The following is a 19866-nucleotide window of genomic DNA, read 5'->3' as shown; positions in this document are numbered from 1 at the left end:
ACATGTACTAAGCGCAAGTTCTACTGCTGAGTCATAGCCCCAGCTCCACTGCATACTTCACAGACCACTGTGTAACATACACAAGACTTTTCTATGCACTGGGAAACCAAAGCAGCTCACATGACTTGATCTACCATGATATTTGCTGCACTGCAGCGGCCGGCAACGGAACTCAACATATCTCCGGGATATGCCTGCCTTTCCTTTGCCAGTGGTTCCCAGCAGGCCTTCTCCTGATGTTTGGAAGACTGTTCTATGTCTAGCATCCCCAGTCCTGAGTCCCTGTGGCAGCCACACCCCACCACATGCGTGCACACACACACATCCCCAAACACTCCGGAGGACTGTGGGGTCCTGTCGCTTGTCTGCACAAATCCTCCAAAGCCTGGGGTCTCACATGAGTGAAAACCACAGTCTTCATTATGGCCCGGCCTCATCTTCCCTCTCTGTTCCCACCCGTTCCCACTCTCCTCCCTCTTTCAGTGACAGCTGCACAGATGCTCTTCCAATAGGCCTTTTCTCCTTGTCTCTGAACCGCTCCCTGTAACATTCTACATATTCAACATTTATTTTATATATTGTCTATTCCCCTAAAAAGAATATGGCCCATGAGGGCTGGGAGTTTTGTTTGGCATGTTCACTTACTCACTCTAACACTTCAAGACAATGTGTGGAACAAGACGGTTGCTAATAGAATGAAGGCAGGAATGAGGCAAGCATGTCAGTGAGCTGTGCAGTATGCACATGACCACTGCCATGCCATCCATGCCGTGAAAACATGGTCACCAGGATTAATCACGAGGGAAATGTAAATCACAGCCACAGTAAGATACCACTTCATACTCGTGAAGATGGCTATAGGAAGACAGTGGGGATATGGAGAAACTGCAGCCTTCTCCTACGGCTGGCAAGAGTGTAAAATACTGGGCTGGGGGTGTAGCTCAGTAGTGGGGGCTCGCTTAGCCTGTGCAAGGCCCTGGATTTTATCCCCAGTACCAATGGAAAAAAGAAAGTACAATGGTGCAGCAACTTTGGGAAAGGTGGCAATTCCTCAAGCTGTTAAATATAAGAGAGAAAAAAAAATGTTATAGTTAGTCACCATGACCCAACGATCCTGAGATACCTGAAATGATCTGCCCACAAAAATCCTCTGCCTGCATATTCAGAAAGACAATACTCCTAATACCAAAAAGTAGCAACAATATAAATGTTCCTCAACTGATAACCAGATGTGTTGCTATAGCCACATGGTCAAATATTATTTAGCAACAGAAAGGAGTGACTACTGCTATCTGCTACAACATGCATGGCCCTTGAAACCATTATACTAATTGAAGAAAATCAATCACATTTATATGAAATACCCAGAATGGGTAAATCTACAAAGAGCAGATAAACGGTTGCCTGCCTAAGTCTCAGGTGGTAGTGGCAGGGAAGGAGAATGACTGCTAATGCTTCTTTTTGTAGAGACAAAAATATTTTAAAATTTAACTCTGATGATATTATGCAGCTTTTGGAACACACTAAAAACCATTGGGTTCTACATTTCAAATAAGTGAACTTCATGGTACATGAATTACAGCTCAAAAAAGTGTTTCTTAAAGAGTTGTATAGCTAAAATGAACAAATATCTAATTCACTATCCTTGGTCAATTTTATTTCGTATCAGCTTTTCTTCCTTCACCTGTGAATTTCCACAATTCATTATACACACTGAATTAGTGGCCTAATCCTCAGCTCCTTCAGCACTCCAGGATACGATCCATTAGGTTATCCTTAGACATCAAAGTCAGATTGTCTCTTCTGAATTCCAAGCATCTTGACCAAACTCACTCTAAGTCTTATGTTACTCTTCTTAAGTAACAAGATTGTAAAAATGTTGCCAAGTAGATACTTGTTTGTTCAATGACTGCTCAGAAATGGATTTTTCTTCCTAGCTCGTTGGTTTCCGTAACACTGGGTTTTCGAAGTCCAGTTAAAATCTGTGACTTGTGGCCTGGGAGAAAGAAAAAAAAAAAAAAAACGTTTAGACTGTATTATGACAGTAATAACAGTTAATGTTTACTGCATGCTTACCTTGTACAAAGCACATATTTAAACACTTTACATATGCTAACTCATTTGAACGCTCACAGTCAACCTCTAGGATGAATAATTATCTCCATTTTACTAATGGGGTACAAAGGTAACTCAGCTAAGGTCAAAGAGTTACCAAGTGCTGAGACCCTAAACCTAGCTATGTTTCCAATACCTGCCTGGAAAAAGGTGAGCAGAGGTCACTGAATTAACTCTTTTTCCACTACATTAATTATTCATTTAGTAAATATTTATAGAATCCAAGCTGATGCTAAATATTGATAACACAAAGACAAAATCAAGCTGGACATGGTGGCACATGCATGCAATTTCAGCACCCCAGGAGGCTGAGGTAGAAGGATCACAAGTTCAGGCACTACATAGGCTATTTAGGAACATAGTAAGACCCTGTCGCAAAATTTGAAACATAAAAATAAAAAGGGCTGGGGATGTAGTTCAGTGCAAGGACCCTTGGTTCAAACCCCAGTATCACTCTGGGTGTGGTGGCACATGCCTGTAATCCCAGCACTCAGAGGCTGAGGCAGGAGGATTGTTTGAGGTGAGCCTGGACTATAAAATGTGCTCAAGTCCAGCCTGAACTGCATAACAAGACCTTGTCTCAAAAAGACAAAAAACAAAACAAAACAAAACAAAAAACTCACCCAGTATCATAAATTGAATAAATGAAATACAAAGATGGGGTTCCTGGGATTACACAGTCATGTGGCAAATACACTATCAAGTACTAAAAACTCATGGTAACGTGGTAAGCCCACCTGTGTCTTAAGGTTCTAAAGTCCAATGGGTGTGAGGCAAATGCACTTAACTTCACTAGAGGAGTTGGAGAAGACAGCAGAAGGCAGAGCTGAAAGGCTACCATGTATTCCAGATAAAGAAAACAACCTGTGGTACGAAATGCACCTGCAAAGTGGTACAAAAGAGTCGGTGTTCTGGAACGGCCTGGCTTGAGTGCTGGGAGAAAGGGCAGGCAGAGGAATTACAGCCAGACTGCCAGAGGTCTTGCATCTTATACAGCGGGATTTGGAATAAAGAACAGCAATGAGTGTGGGTCTGTCTTGGTTACTTGTCTCTCCTTGCTGGGACAAAATACCTGGCACCCAAAATTAAGGAAGGAAAGGTTTATTTAGCTCACCTTCTGTGGAGGTTTCAGTCCATACTTGGCTGGCTCCAAGGCAGGGTGGCACGTGGCAGAGGGCAACAGTTCATGGCAGCGGAAGATAGCAAAAGCAACAAGAGCACCAGGGGAGCAGGCAAGCAGCCTCTTTCCCTCCCTTACATTGTATGCAAACTATCTGCCCCAGGGCAGGTGCAGCACTCACACCCAGGAATCAATCATAAACTCTAGAAGCCCGCCCAGGACTGCATGAGGCTTTGGGGGGGACATCCAGACACAAACCATAACAGGGTCCATTTGATCCTATTTGGATTTTGAAAAGATCACTGAAAGAACTCTGATGAGGGACCAAGGTTCAAAAGAACAATGCAAATAGGGATTCTAGGTGAGAGGCTGTTTAAACTACTGATGCGAGGAATATCTTAAAAGACACAAATTAAATATCTGCAATTTACCCCCCTCTCAGGTATACAAGCCATATGTGGTCCAGGAGCATGGTTAGTAGAGTCTAAATCAGCACTGCCCAGCAGAAACATAATGCAAACCAGTTCTAGAATTTTAAATTTTATACTAAACACATTAAGGCTATATAAAACACATGAAATTATTTTATTTCACCTAGTATCACTTGGATGTGACATTAATATAAAAATGTTAAGAAAATCCTTCTCAGTCTTTTTTTTTTTAGAACATCTTTGAAATCCAGTGTGAATTTTACACCTAAATAATTCTCAATTGGGATGCTAAATTTTCCTAGAAGCTATTTGGTTTGCATTTAGGTTTATAAAGTTTAAAACTGAAAATAGACTCCTGCATCCAATTTGTTCCAAACAAACTTAGATGTTGCCTAAGATTTGAATCAAGTGTCAGGCTTTATTTTATTTTTTATTTTTTGTCTTTTTGAGACAGGGACTCGCAATGCAGTTCAGGCTGGCCTTGAGCTCACTTTGTAGCCCAAGCTGGTCTCAGACTTGCAAGGATCCTCCTGCCTCAGCCTCTCGAGTGCTAGGATTATAGGTGTGCACCACCATGCCCAGCTAGGCTTTAAATTTAAAATGAAAATTAAAAATTCAGTTCCTGGTTGCACTTGCCATATTTCAAGTGCTGAATGTGGTTAGTGGCTATCATTCTGGACAACACAGAGCACACTGTTTCTCAACCGAGGAAGAATGACTTCCCGGCTCTCCTGGTTACCTTACAGTAGGTATCCACTAACTATGTTAATTATTTTCAAAGAGCAAAGGATTTAAAAAGTGGTGAATCACTAATTCTACATCAACTGCATATAAAACAGTACATAGGAATAGAAGGAATTCTTCATAAGTCCAGAAGGAATAAATAGCCAGCAAAGTATGGGTTTTGGCTCAATTATTTAAAAGAATGTTGTTCTTTATTCTTTGCCCAGCTGATGGAGATGTGAACAGTGATTTAAGAGTCATTTTTGGTCATTAATGAACCTATAAACACAGAAAAAGCAAGTTCCGTCATAGATGCTGGCCATGGTGGCACACGCCCATAATCCCACCACTTGGGAGGCTGAGGCAGGAGGATCATTGGGAGTTCGAGACCAGCCTCGCCTACAAAGTGAGCTCAAGGCCCACCTAAACTGCATAGCCAGATCTTATCTCAAAAAGACAAAAAAAAAAAAAAAAAAAGTTCCATCATAGAACTTAAGTCATAACCTAAGGCCTTTGGCTTGGCTTAGATCTCCTTTAAAGAAAAACAGAAGTCTTATGACAAAACACTTGAAAGTGATGGGTACAATTTTTAAATTACCTTTTATTTTATGTGTTTTATATGTTTTGTTTGTTTGTTGTTTTTGTGGTGCTGGGGCCTTGTACAAGCAAGGCAAGAACTCTACCACTGAGCCGCTTCCTCAGCCCTAATCACCTCTTAAATCTATAGCTGAGTTAGGAAGAACATGCGGTAAACTGTTAGGAGACAAAGGTGACTGAGACAGTGAAGAAGCAGGTAATAATCTAAGACTTGGAAGTTCTAGTGGCTGTGGAGAAGACAGACCCAGGCACCTGTGGCAGTGTGCTGACTGTCCCCCAGCGAGTTCTCCCCTTCTGCTCTACCAGTAGGTGTTTTAGCTGAGTGCATGACACCTGTCAGAAACATCCCAGCCCACCTCACAGCTGTATGACTAGATGCTGGCCGCTGTGTGCTAGGGAGAAGCAAAGGATGCCATTCTGGGTCATACTCTGCTGTTCCCCATGAGCTGGAAGGCAAATACCCTGCACCACTCAAACAAAGATATCACTTCAGACTGGCAGAACAACCCAATAGGAGTCTGGGCTTTGACTCCTCTGGGCAGCCCCATCAGTCCTGGACCGCTCCTTGGACCATAATATGGAAAAGAAATGAATGATCTTGCTTAAGGAACAGTCTTCTGAGTCTCTTAACAAAGTAGCTTTGCCTTCAGGGTGATTTCATTCATTCGAGGTAAGATTAGAGAATCCCCTACACAACTGCGAAGACAAACGTCTGCACTAGGAGTCAGCAAACTTTCTCTATGATGACCAGAAGATACCGATTGCCCTAGAGTTTGTAGATCGTATGGTCTCGGTTCCAACTTCCCAACTCTACTCCTGTAGCATGGAAGCATCACAAGGGCCTGGCTGTGCTCCAGTAAAACTTTTTTGCCTCTAATCCCAGTACTTAGGAGGCTGGGGCAGGAGTAATATCACACGTTTGAGGCCAGCCTGGGCTACATAGTGAGTCCAACGCCAGCCTGAACTAAATAGCAAGACCCTGTCTCAAAAACAACCAAAAACCCCCACTGCTTTGTAGAAAACAAAAACAGGCAGTGGGCTAGTCTGATCTATAGGCCAGTTTGTCAACTCCCTGGCAACATCATTACCAAAGCAAATAGTGTCTCACAAAGAAAATTGCCTGTGATAGCTTTGACTCTCAAGCAGGGCGGATAACTACACCCTGAGAACTCATTACTTTCAGCTGGCTCTTAGAAGGAACTGCAGAATGCATTTATACACATGTATCTCTGAAAACTCTCAGAGTGCATTTTATTTTAATGCGGTCCTGGGTTCGTAGTGCTTTCAGTTGCCTGACAGAAACAAGTGCAAATTCTCTCTGGAGGACCAGGTCTTCAGCTTCAGAGAATTCCCCAAGATAAATTCCCAGCAAACAATTACCACGAAAGGGGACAGACTAGCTACCCTGAAAAATATCAGGAAAAAACAAATCAGACCCTTAATCACTTTAAATATTGGAACTATCCATGACAAATATAAGTGTTTTGAATATGCTTTTTAAAACAGTGTAAGTAAAAAAAAATGCGATTATTGACATAGCCAGGCACATTCTCTTCTCTCTCTCCTCATCTACTTTTCTTTCTCTCTTTTCTTTTTTGTGGTAGTTCTGAGGACTGAATTCAGGGTCCTTCCAACACCTTTCTGCTTCTGAGACAGGGTATCTCTAAGCCATTAAGTTGCCTGGGCTGGGCTCAAACTCAGTCCTCTTTTCTGTTTCCCAGAGTGCTAGGGTTATGGTCATGGGCCACCAAACTCACCAGGCACACTTTCAGAGAACCAATGAGAACCTCCACAAATGGAGAAGATTAAAGTAAAATTTAATGACTTGCCAATAAAATTAGCAGAAGAAGATTAAATTTTTCAAAACATGGCCCAAAAGCACACAGACAATGAGAACAGAAAAAGAGCAAAGCAATTAGAAGCAAAAGGTAACTTAGCAGACCAGAAAAGTTAAATTTTAGGCCTAAGAAGAAAGCCATCTGTGCTTCTGTAAGTAGAGGTAAAGGTGGCGGTGGCACTGAAAATAGAATTGACAGTAAGCTTCAGTTGAAAATGGTTGCTCAAAACAAAAGAGAAAAGGAAAATACTGCTGCCTTTGTAACAAACCTTACAGAAATATTTCAAACTGTCTGTGTAACTTTGATAAGAAATTAAACTTTAAAAATTTTTAATTTTTTAAATTAACTTTGAGTTTTACAAAGGTAAATAGTTATTTTCTGAAGAGTAATAAACTCACTTAACTAATATCAACTTGAGAGCAAACACATCTATAAAAATATATCAAACATGTCTAATATTTATATATCATAAAATAGGGATGATGAATTTCAATTATATAATTTAAATTTAATTAAAATATCTTACTTACCTGAATACACACAATGATAAGCCCAATGCTAGGAGTTAAAAAGTGATAGTTTTTAAGAATGTCTTAATAGATTTTAAAAAGATAAAATCATTAGACCTAACAAGGACTTAGTCTAGAAAGTCAGGACAGTTAACTTCCATTTCTGAAGCAGTATCATTAGAGATGTATGGGGAACCGCTCACACTGCTTCCAAGCTCAGGGGTCTAAGGACACCTGAGCATGTGAATCCACTTGTCTAGCACAGGTGCACAGGGGGATACAGTTTTGTAACCATGACTTTCCACAGGTAAACACACATGCACTGCTTACGGCACTATGTAAGAATGTAAATATGAGATAACAACCTGTGTAAGATTACACAGTAAAGATGCAGGCGGCTCTTGCGCTCTTGGGCTCTGCTCTGCTCCATGCTGTCTGCTGTTGCTGATGTCTTGCACACATGTGCTCTTTAACCTAGAGATCTCACCCAAGAAAATTTCCCTTGGGCCCCCTTGAGTGGGCCAGCAGCGCTGTGGAAACAGCGCCTGAAGGCAAGGGAGAGCCCCGGGAAACAGCTGATAAGTGACTTCAGGCCTCGCCACGGCTACCTGTAGCCACATTTTTGACAGCTTGGTAGGCCCTGCAGGACTGGGAATCAGTCCGTTTGGAGCGTGGGGATGTCTTGCAAGTCTTAGAAGTGATAGACGGACAAATTCCTCCCGCTCACCCTGAAACAGCAGGGCGGGTAGCTTGGCTGTTTTCCACCCTCTGTGTAAATCAAGAGGCACATGGCCTTGCTGGCAAGTAGACCAGCCGCTGCAGACAGAGGAGGCCCTCACGCAGCGGCTGGCTGCTGTGGAGCTCATGCTGCAAGGCGTGAGCAGCACTGCCTCCTCCAGAAATGTCCCCCGAAGCAGGTAACCAGACTATGGTCATTTTGTTAGTGGCAGCAGCTCACCTGGTTTGGGAGAACCCAGGTGACCTCCCAGAGCAAGTCACCAAACAGACAACATATCTAGACTTGATAAACGTGCTATGTGAAATGGACACACGGCGGATGATGCTCGCACTGCAGTACTGTAGCCCACTGCTGATGGCACCCATGGAGGACACGACCTCTGCAAGCGGGCTGGCTGGCATGTGTGGGTTAGTGGTGGCCCTTCCACCCCCCTTTAGGGATCACTTGATCCGCAATGCTGTGGGTGCCTTGGCCAGGCTGGGAAACACGGAAGTAAAGCACCAAGGTGAGGCAAGATCTTTAAAAAGTGTATCAGCAAAGGAGAAAAAAAGGGGGCCCCAGGCGAGCGGGGCCATCCCTCCAAGGACAGGCTGTGGGGCCCCGAAGGTCAGCTGGCACCAGATCTGGATGGACCTGCTGGCTGCCAGCCCAGCTGCAGCTAAGTTAGATGGGCAGCCTCTGGATATGTTGCTGACTTTGGAGGTAGTTACGCCCTGAGCAACACTATCAGCTGATGGGCCAGGGCCAGAGGTACCCAGGTCTTGGGAGTCCTGGGAGACCAGAAGCCACATGTGAAATTGACTATTTACTGGTCCCCCAAAATACGCAGCACGTACTAGCACTGGTGGATACTAGAGCCAAGTCAGCACTGATGTACACTGCTTGTAGGACCTACTGCATGCACAGAAGGGTATGTTGATCACTACTTCATGGTCTGGAAGGCCCAGATGACTTTGGGTATCAGGTGCTTGTTCCCACCATATGATATTTATGTTCTCCCAGCTGCTGAATGCACACTGCACATGGACGTACTGGCTGGTGCTCAGCCTGACACCATGCAGGGAGAATTCTGGTTGTGACTTCTCATGGTAAAAACTTTAGACACACCACACACCACTGACTCTGCTGCAGGCCGAGTGGGTTGTGTGAATGCTGCCTGGAGGTCGTGAAGTAATGGGAAGACTGTCTTGAAACTGGAAAAAGCAGAGGTGATACCCCCTGCACAGAGCCCTTCGGTGTGGCCCGTGCAGAAGCCAGATGGGTCTTGGCAAATGACTGTGAAGTCTCACCCTGACGCTGGCAGCCAGGACCAATTTGCCTTCACCAGGAAGGCAGCCAATGGATCTTCCAGATGCTGCTACAAAGCCATTTGCATAGCCTATGGGTCATATCCTGGTGGCCCAGGACCTGACCACCTGGACCAAGCCACACTCTCTGTCACCAGTGCATTGTGTTGACATTACATTAGTCTCTGATTGCCTTGCCAATTTGAAAGCTGCCATGCACAGTCTGAAGAAAGCTTTGCTGCTATGGGGGTGGGCCATGGACAAAGACAAGGCCCGGGAATCTGGCTTACCTGTCAAATTCTTGTATGACGGGGCAGGACCCACGACAGTATGCCAATTACAGGTATATGTGGGCCTGCTAGGTTTTGGCAGACATACTGCACCCAGCTACCCTGCGGTGCCCTTTATAATAGATGACCAAGAGGGGCACAACATGTGGCTGGACAGGCGCAGTGGAAGCTGCTTTTCAGGATCAAAGGGCGCTGTGGCACAGGCGCAAGTCCTAGAGTCGTGGACCCTAGCCCACCACTTATCCTAACCTCCTAACTGTCCCTGTGGATGACAGTGGATTGGCTGAGGCTATGGCAAAAACAGGGGAAGTGGAAGCACCCTGCTGGGTTTTGCTCACAGAGGTGGAAGGGAGCTGAGAGCTGTATTTCCTGATTGAGAAACAGCAGCACACACTGCCCCACATGCTTGTGAGGAATCACGGGACAGACGAGTGCTGGGTACGGACGTAGACAGCCTGTGCCAGGAGTGGAGAGGCACAGGTGCCCACTCTCATACCTTGGGGGGGATGTACCTCTAACAGTGGGCCTCTTTCTCACCAGTCTGTTGGTAGCAACAGTTTTGAACCTGACATACATAGCCCAGGAACCTGTCTGGGAGGATGGACTGCAGGGCATGACCCCTCGTCCTTCTGCAGAAGGAAAAGAGGGACCCCCCGCTGGTGCCTGGTACAATGATGGGTCTAGCGTGACCCAGCCCTGCAATGGACAGCAGTCACTGTCCAGCCAAGCACGGAAGTACTCTGGTTTTAAACCGGAACAGGCTGGTCAAGCTAATGGGCAGACTTGTGGACAGTGTGACTGCTGGTGATATATGAAGAAGGACCCCTATAAGTGTGCATGGACAGTTGGGCCCTCTTGAGGGGGCTGATGCTCTGGTTGTCAGCATGGGTAGCTCAGTAGTGATAGATCAGGCACTATCCCTTGTGGGGTGCCAACCTATGGTGAGACCTATGAGAACATGGCCCAAAAGCTGACCGTGTAAGGTTTCATGGCTCAGGACACAAGCTCTTCCTCTCACCGGGAAACGACTTAACAGATGCCTTGAACAGGCACTGCAATAGCTGATCACTAACAACAGTGTTTCTCCAAAAATGTTGACTGCTGTGTAGGGGATGTCCTAGGAATAGCATCTGACCAGAGTCAAGGACCATAAACTTAGCCCTCCAGGTTGAAGCCCTTGCTCATCAAATGACCCAGGCCTTGAATGTTATATGCCAGGCTTTGATGTTCTTTAAGGATAACCACATAGTTCATGATTTGTTAACTACAGGTACTTGTGCCCTGTTACATATAGAATATTACATTTATATACCACCAACCTTTGAGGGGGTGGGACGTGGGGAACCACTCAGACTGCTTCAAAGCTCAGGGGTGTCTAAGGACACCTGAGGACATGACCTTACTTACCTAGCACAGGCACACAGTGGGATACAGTTATGTAATCATGACTTAGAACAGATACACACACACACACCTGTTATGGCACTATGTAAGAATGTAAATATGAGATAGCAACCTGTATAAGAATTGTACAATAAAGACGAAGGTGGCTCTTACACACTTGGGCTCTGCTCTGCTCCATGCTGCCTGCTGTTGTTGCTGATGTCCTGCACATATGCGTTCTTTAACCTAGGGACGTCCCCCGTGAAAATCTCCCTGGGGCCCCCCGAGCCAGCTGATAGATGTATGGTCAATTAACATGGGATTAGCAGAACGTATCCTTCATGTTGCATATCTATCTACAAGGGCAAAATTGCAGAAGATATGGAAAAAATGTTCACTGGTCATAGTGACAACTTTTCTTCTGCCTTCTTAATTTGTAAGACATTATTGAATCTGGAAACCGTATCAAGCTGAAAACACCATCTACCAAAAAGATTTCATGAGACTGATACTTGGAGTTTGACCCAAACTGATGCTGGAGTTTGTGTCTCAGCATCATTACTTGGTACTTATATGACTTTAGCCAAATTGCTTAGCTTTTTCTTTCATCATTCAAAAAGAAAAGCATCATTCCACCTACCTTAGAGTCAGTACCCAGTAAAGCAGAGTGTGTGAAGTCTCATTTCAGTCCTGCTTCTTTGATAAGAATGAGTCTGACCCTAACCACCTCAGCCTTTTAAAAACATCTTCCTGGGGCTGGGGATTTAGCTCAGTGACAAAAGCGCCTGCCTGGCAAGCGCAAGGTCGTGAGTTCGGTTCCCGGTACCGGAAAAAACAAAAAAAAAAAAAAAAATCTTCCTTACATAGTGAAGTTCTAATGATACACCAAATACAAAAGGCTTTTAAAACTGTAAAACTTAAAATGTCTTATTCCCTTTTCTCTTTCCGTGCGGTTCTCACTTAGTCTCAGAAGGTATTCAAAGATGCACATTTTGGGGCTGGGGATTTAGCTCAGCGGCACAGAGCCTGCCTGGCAAGCGTGAGGTCGTGAGTTTGATTCCCAGCACCAGAAGAAAACCAAAAAATAAAATAAAAGATGCACATTTTTACTACATAAAACATTAAAATTTCTACACAAGAAAACAAACCAAAGATAAGGGATCAAGATGGCAGAGTGGTGAGACACAGCCAACTTCAATCTTTCTGAGATGGAGAATGCAGACCTTGGAAAAGAACAAACTGAGGAAAGAAAAAAGAGAAGCAAATTGGGAGTGAGCCGACAGGAAAATCAGAAGCTACAGAGAAGTCAGAGACAGAATACAATGCAGAGAAGGCAAATGAAACAGTTTATTTATTTTTTTTTTTTTTGGTTTTTCTCCGGTACCAGGAACCAAACTCACGACCTTGCGCTTGCCAGGCAGGCGCTTTTGCCGCTGAGCTAAATCCCCAGCCCCTAATGAAACAGTTTAATGCTCTCCCCAGCTCCTGGCTCTCAGCTCAAGGGGAGGGGAGCCTGGCTCTACAGAAGCAAGAGGAGTGCTTGGGGCTCCAGGGAGAAATGGCAGCAGCACACTAGGCTGGTGGTATGGATTCCAGGGAAAGCCAACAGATTTTGTAATCTCCAGAGACAGCGTGGGGTTTTATTCCAAAGGGATCTCCCTCCACACAGCAGGCAACAGCTGGATAGGGACACAGCAGCACAAGTGGAGACAAGTCTCATCCTGGAGACAACAGAGGGGCCTCTGGAATCAGGGGCCCGGGTACCTCACGAACTCACACACCATAAGCCTAGGCAAAGAAAACCACGAAGTGCTGCACTCCAAAACTACAGATCCAGGGAAGAGACCCACTTACTAAAAAATACACAGCAAGTTTGGTTCTCAGACTTTTTTGTTTGCTTGTTTACTTTCTGCTTTCTTCACTGATTTGTTGGAGTCTGAGAAATTTTTCTGTTATTCTGTTTAATTTTTTCTTCCTTTCTTTCTATTGTCCTTTTCTTCTTTTTCTATTATGATTATTTTATTTTAAAATTTTATTTGTACACGTTTGCAGTTCACTTAGTTCACAGTCAACTTGGGGAATGGTTACATGTACATATTACAGCGTGTTTCTATTTTCTAATCCCCTTATGACTTCCCTCTCCCTGTGTCCCTCCTCCTCCAGTTTCCCTAGCCCATTTATCATTCTTGGTAATACTATTTGTCTTAGCTCATGTTATGGCCTACAATGTTTACATTAATTAGGATTATTAGGTTCCTGAACATGGCATATCTTTATTCTTATTTCCCCTTCCCCTCCTGCTTCCTCACCCCTCACCCTGTTCCCTTGAACCGCTTCCCTATTGCAAGAGATCCATCTCCCTGTCCCTTTCTGTCCATCCTTTATCATTTTCTTTGTACTTTGCCTGTCTCAAATGACAGACACCATACAGTTTTTAAGCATGTGTGTCTGGTTTATTTCACCAACATTATATTTTCCAGGTGCATCCATTATTCTTTATAGCTGAGTAGTATTCCATCACATATGGATACTGCATTTTCTTTATCCAATCATCTGTTGATGGGTACAGGCTGCTTCCAGGATTTAGCTTTATTAATTCTGCTGCTATAAACATTGGTATGCATGTATCACTGTAGTATGATGACTAAAGCTCCTTGGGGAAGATACCTAGCAGGCAGATAGCTGGGTCATATGAAATTTCTAATTTCAGTTCTTTAAGAAATCTCTGTACTGATTTCCATAATGGTTGTAACTAATTTGCATTCCTCCCCAGTGATGAAAGAGGGTTCATTACAAGCACAACCACATCAGCATTTGTTATGATTTGATTTCTTAATGATTGCCATTCTCTCTGATATAAGATGGAATCTTAGGATTGTTTTAATTTACATTTCTCTGATGACCAGAGATGTTGAACATTTTTTCATATATTTGTCAACCACTTGTATTTCCTCCTTTGTGAAGTGTCTGCCCATTTCTCTTGCCCATTTCTTGACTAGGTCTTTAATTTTAAGTCGTTTAATTTATTTTTGAGTTTTTTGTATATTCCAGATATTAGGCCTCTGTCTGAAGAGTATCTGCATTTTTTTTCCTAGGTTGTCTCTTCACTCTACTGATTCTTTTGCTAGACAGAAGGTTTTTAGTCTGATATCCCCTTTGTTGATTCTTGCTGCAATTTCCTATGCAACTGGGGTTCTATTTAGAAAATCCATTCCTATGTCCATGTCTTCAAGTGTTTTATCCATTTTATCTTCCAGTAGGTTTAATGTCTCTGTTTTAGTGTTTAGACCTTTGATCCATTTTGATTTTAATTTAGGAAATGGTGAGAGTAAGTGTCCAGTTTCAACTGTCTGCAAAAAGGTAACCAGTTTTCCCCACAATACTTAATGAATAGCCTGTCTTTCCTCCAACATATGCTTTTGGCCTCTTTGTCAAAGACCAAATAGTTGAGTGTGTCTGGGGAGGTTTCTGCACTCTCAATTCTGTTCTATTAATCCATATATCTGTTTCTGTTTCAGTACCATGCCATTTTTATCACTATTGCTTTGTAGTATAGCCTAAAGTCAGGTGTTGTTATGCTTCCTGCTTTGTTCTTATTGGCCAAAATTGCTTTGGCTATTCTGGGTCTCTTCTGGCTCCATATGAATCTTAGGACTGTTTTCCCTAGATCTGTAAAGCATACTGTTGTTATTTTGATTGGGACTGCAATGAATTTGTATAAGTTTTGGAAGTTTGGCCATTTAGGCAATAATTGTTCTGCCTAAACAGGAGCTGGGGCCATCTTTCCATTTTTGGATGTCCTCTTCAATCTCCTTTTTCAGAGTACTATAGTTTTCTTTGTAGAGGTCTTTCACTTCCTTGATTAGGTTAATTCCCAGGTATTCCATTTTTCTTGAAGCTACTGTGAATACACAAATGCTAATGATTTTTGTGTGTTGATCATGTATCCTGTGGCACTGCTAACGTTGGTTATTAACTCTAAACTTTTCTCGGTCTTCCATGTTAATTATCATGTCATCTGCAAATAAGGATAATTTCAGTTCTTCCTTTCCTCTATGTATCCCTTTTATTTCTTTCTCTTTCCTAACTGCTCTGGCTAAAGTTTCAAATACTATGTTGAATAGAAAAAGTGATAGTGGACATCCTTGTCTTATTCCTGATTTTAGGGAGAATGATTTTCATTTTTCCCCATTTAGTATGATGCTGGCTAATAATTTATCATAAATTCCTTTATCACATTAAGGTATGGTCCTTCCTTACATGATTTCTTTAGAGTTTTTATTGTGAAAGGGTTTTGAATTTTGTTGAAAGCCTCTTCTGCATCTATTGATATGAACATTTTTTTTTAAACTTGCTACTATGTATGTGAAATATTACATTTACTTACATATGTTGAACCATCCTTGCATTTTTGGGATGAAACCTACTTGACCATGATGGATAATCTTATTGATAATGTGCTGCATTCTATTTGCTAATATCTTGCTGAGGATTTTTGCATCTATGTTCATTAATGAAATTGGCCTATATTTCTTTTTTTTTTTTTTTTTTGGTGATGGGAATCGAACTCAGGACCTCGTGCTTGCCAGGCAGGTACTTTATTCCTGTTTTTTAGTTGGGTCTTTATTCAGTTTAGGGATCAAGGTGATACCAGCTTCCACAAATAAATTTTGGAGCACTCTATCCCTTTCAATTTCTTTGAAGAGCTTCAGGAGTATTGGTGATATAACATCCTTAAAGATTTTTGTACAATTCAGCCATGAATCCATCAGGTCATAGCCTTTTTTTAATTAGTAGATTTTTTATTACTGTGTCAATTTCATTGCTTGTTATTGAGTTTTAATCATATTTATATCTTCTTCAGTTAGTTTTGGTAATTTGTATGTCTAAGAATTTGTACATTTCTTCAAAATTTGCTAATTTGTTGGAATATAATTTTTCAAAGTAGTTACTATCTTCTGGATTTCAACAGTATTTCTTGTAATTTCACCTTTTTGAGTTCTAATTGCATTGATGTGTATCTTTTCTCTCTCTTGGTGAGTCTGTTTTATTTATTCTTTTGAAGAAGCAGCTTTGTTGATTTTTTTTTTTTACAGTTTTTTTAGTCTCAATTTCATTGCTTTCTGCTCTCATCTTTATAATTTCCCTCCTTAATTTCAGTTTAGGGGTGGTTTGTCATTGTTTCTCAAGTATCTTAAGATTTTTAATAAGGTTATTTATTTGAGCTTGCTCTGTTTCCCTAATATGAGCATTGATCACAATGAATTTTTCTCTTAGAACTTTCATAGTGTCCCAGAGGTTTTGTTGAGTTATACAGTCATTGCCATCAACTTCCAGATACTTTTCCACTTCTTCTTTGATTTCTTCTGTGACCAGTTGGTTGTTTAGGAAAATGTTAATCTTCCAGGAGCTTTTTTGCTTTTTCCAAAATTTCTTTTATTGTTGATTTCTATTTTCATTGCACAGTGGTCTGATACTATGAATGGGTATATGCAATTCTTTTATATTTACTTTAGCTGGTTTTAGAGACTAGTATGTGACTTTTTTGAAAAAGTACTGCATGCTGCTGAAAAGAATGTATACTCTGTCACAGAGGGCTGGAATACTCTGTATATATTTATTAAGTCTGTAAGTCCAAGGGTGTGGTTCAGCTCTATTTTTTTTTTTTTTTTTTTAGTTGATCTATCTCTTTGCAACAGTGGAGTGTTAAAATTCCCCTACTATGATTGTGTTAGTGTTTACTTAATCTTTTAATTTCAGTAGTTTTACTCTATGAAGATAGCTGCTCCAGTATTTGGTACCTGTGTTTATCAATGTTATCTCTTCTTGCTGGATTAAGTAGTATGTAATACTTAAGTAGTATATAGCAACTTCTGTGTCTGTTCTAATCAGTTTTAGCTTGCAGTTTACTACATCTAATATTAGAATTGCTACCCCTGCTTGTTTTGGGGGTCCAGGTGCATGAAATATTTTCCAGCCTTTAACTATTAATCTATGAATACCTTTTTGGGAGTAGATGAATTTCCTGAATGCAAGACTGTTGGATTCTGTTTTTTGATCCAGACTGCCAAACTGTCTTTTAACTGGAGAGTTGAGGCCATTAATATTGAAAGATATTACTGAGATGGTGTTGGTTAATTATTATTGTCACCTTCCTTATTTGTTGGTGAATCCTTTTTCTTTTCCTGACGTTTTCTATTGCTGTTTATCCAGTGACCTCACTAATTTCCTGCTTTAAGCTGTCAATATCCAATTTGTCTTGGATGATACTACTGTTACTGATTTGCTTGGTATTTCCAGGGTCACACTGTACGTATTAATGGGTTTTCTCTTTATATGGCAATGTCAAAATTTCCTTTGTGACACTAACAATACTGTTGTCCATTCACAGAGAAGTGGGCTTTGGACCAACTACACTGCTTCCATCCTTCCCACATTAACAAAGGTGGTTGGCTCTTGGGGCAGAAGCACAGGATTTTAATTAGCCATGTCCAGAACACAAAACTGAAGAGCAGACTGATTAAAAAGATCTCCATACTACTATTGCAACAAAGCAATTCCACTGTTAAGTACCCAGAAACCTAAAGGCAAAACAAGGAAACAAACAAACAAAAAAACAGAAACATGAGTAGACAAGGCTACAAACTGCCTCCAGAAACCCCAACACTTCCAAAGCTGATCCTGGGGACACTGAAGGGGAGGAAAGCAAAAGCTACACACCTGAGTTACTGAAAAAGGTAACAGGAAATTAAAAATGGATCAGTGAGGTGTTCAGCAGGATCACAGAAGATGTAACTAAACAGATCATGCAAGTATTAAACACAGTGATCAAGGAGCTTAGAAAAGCTACCTGAATAAAGCTAGCTGAGCTAAGCAAAATGATACAAAACATGAATGACCATTTGGCAAAGAATTAGAGTCCATAAAATGTTTCCAAATAGAAATAAAGGAGATTAAAAATTATATTGAAAGTATGGGTAGTAGAAGAGACCAACATGAGAACAGAAGACCAAAATTAAAAGATGGGGATGCTTTCAAAAACCACTTAGAGATTCCTCACAAACAACAAGAGAATATGAAAAAATGGATGCAAATAAGACTAATCTAAGATTAACTGGAACAAGTGAAAAAATCAGAAGATAGCACAAAGGGCATAAAAAATCCTGTTTAGAGAAATAGCAGAAAATGTTTCCATTTACAGAGAAAGAATTATATACACAAAAAAGTGAGGCAAATAGAACTCCAGATAGCCACAATCAAAAACAAACCTCTTCATGTCACATTTTAGTCAAAATACCAGATGTTGAGCACAGGGACAGCATCTTAAAAGCTGTTAGAAAAAAGCAATGAACAATTAGTTCAAAAAGAAATTCACAGATTAAAAATCGAAGGATGGAAAATATTATTCCATGCAATGGGAACCTGGACAAAAGCATGAGTAGCTATCTTAATTTCATACTTTAAGTCAAAACTGATCAGAAGAGTCAAAGAAAGTCACTACAATTGGTTAAGGGAAAAATCCAACAAGAAGAGATAATACTTCCAAACATATATGTACCAAACTCCAACACAGCAAACTTCATTAGAGAAAAAAATGTCAGATGAACACTACCACAGTTATAATGGGAGACCTCAATACTCCACTTTCACAAGTAGATCAGCTAGATAAAAAGAATTAACAAAGAGATACCAGAGGTGAACCAAATCTTCAAGCAAATGGATTTGATATTTGCACACTGTTCCACTCAATAACCACAGAGTACACATTCTTCTCAGAAGCACATGAACTTTCTCCAAAATATTCCACATAAAATAAGCTTAAGTAAATGACAAAGAATCAAAATTATGACATGCATATTATCAGATCATAATGCAAGGAAGTAATGAATCAATGGCAAAAGAAACCATAAAAATTATACATACACAGACTCTTTTACATAATCAACGGGTCAAAGAGGAAAAATTACACAGTTTATAGAATAAAAAAATACAGAATACCAGAATCTATGTGACACAATGAAAGCAGTCCTAAGAGAAGTTTACAGCTGTGAAAGCTCATGTTGAAAAACCAGAGTGAATCTAAATAACTCACCTTATGATGCAACTGAAGGTCCTAGAAAAACAAGAATAATTCAAATCCAAAACTAGTACAGGGAAAAAAATTATAAAGATCAGAGCAGAAATTAGTATGGGGATCGGGGCTAAAAAAATACAAAGAATCAATGAGTCAAAAAGCTAGTTCTTTGAAAGAATAAACAAAATACAGAAACCCCTAGCCAAACCTTACCAAAAAAAAGAGACCAAGATAAGACCCAAATAAAGGCAATTAGAAATGAAAAAGGTGAGATAAAAATTCACCTTTGCCTAAATTCAGACCATTGATAACTACTTCTAGAAATTGCACTCCAATAGAATGGAGAATGGAGAGGAAATGGATAGATGCCTAGATACATCTGAACTACCAAAGCTGAACCCTGAATAATCCAATATCTGGAAAAGAAATTAAAGAAGGTATATAAAAAAAAAAACTCTACCAACTAAAAATAGCTCAGGTCCTGATGGGTTCACTGCTGAATTCTACAAGAACTTCAGGAAAGATCTAACACCAATACTCCTCAAACTCTAATAACATTGAGCCAGGCATGGTGGCGCACGTCTGTAATCCCAGCACTGGGGAGGCTGAGGCAGGAGGATCATTGCGAGTTCGAGGTCATCCTGGGCTACAAAGTGAGCTCAAAGCCAGACCGGGGGGGCTGGGGATTTAGCTCAGCGGCAAAGTGCCTGCCTGGCAAGCACAAGGTCGTGAGTTCGGTTCCCGGTACCGGAGAAAAACCA

The 19866-nt window shown here is 41.3% G+C and overlaps 1 protein-coding gene across 1 annotated transcript in view; it reads right to left on the bottom strand.

The window, feature by feature from the left end:
* Positions 1-1635: 1635 nt before the first annotated feature.
* Nup58 (nucleoporin 58kDa) overlaps positions 1636-19866 on the bottom strand; it is a 68005-nt gene continuing 49774 nt past the window's right edge. Inside the window, exon 16 of the mRNA XM_005406333.2 lies at positions 1636-1996. Coding sequence (XP_005406390.1) covers positions 1914-1996 — 83 coding nt within the window. The 3' untranslated portion in view covers positions 1636-1913. The remainder of the gene's footprint in view (positions 1997-19866) is intronic.

The sequence above is a fragment of the Chinchilla lanigera genome, unplaced genomic scaffold, assembly GCF_000276665.1.
Source record: "Chinchilla lanigera isolate Chin_1 unplaced genomic scaffold, ChiLan1.0 scaffold00096, whole genome shotgun sequence".
NCBI lineage: Eukaryota > Metazoa > Chordata > Mammalia > Rodentia > Chinchillidae > Chinchilla > Chinchilla lanigera.
This window is presented reverse-complemented; position numbering and strand designations above follow the sequence as displayed.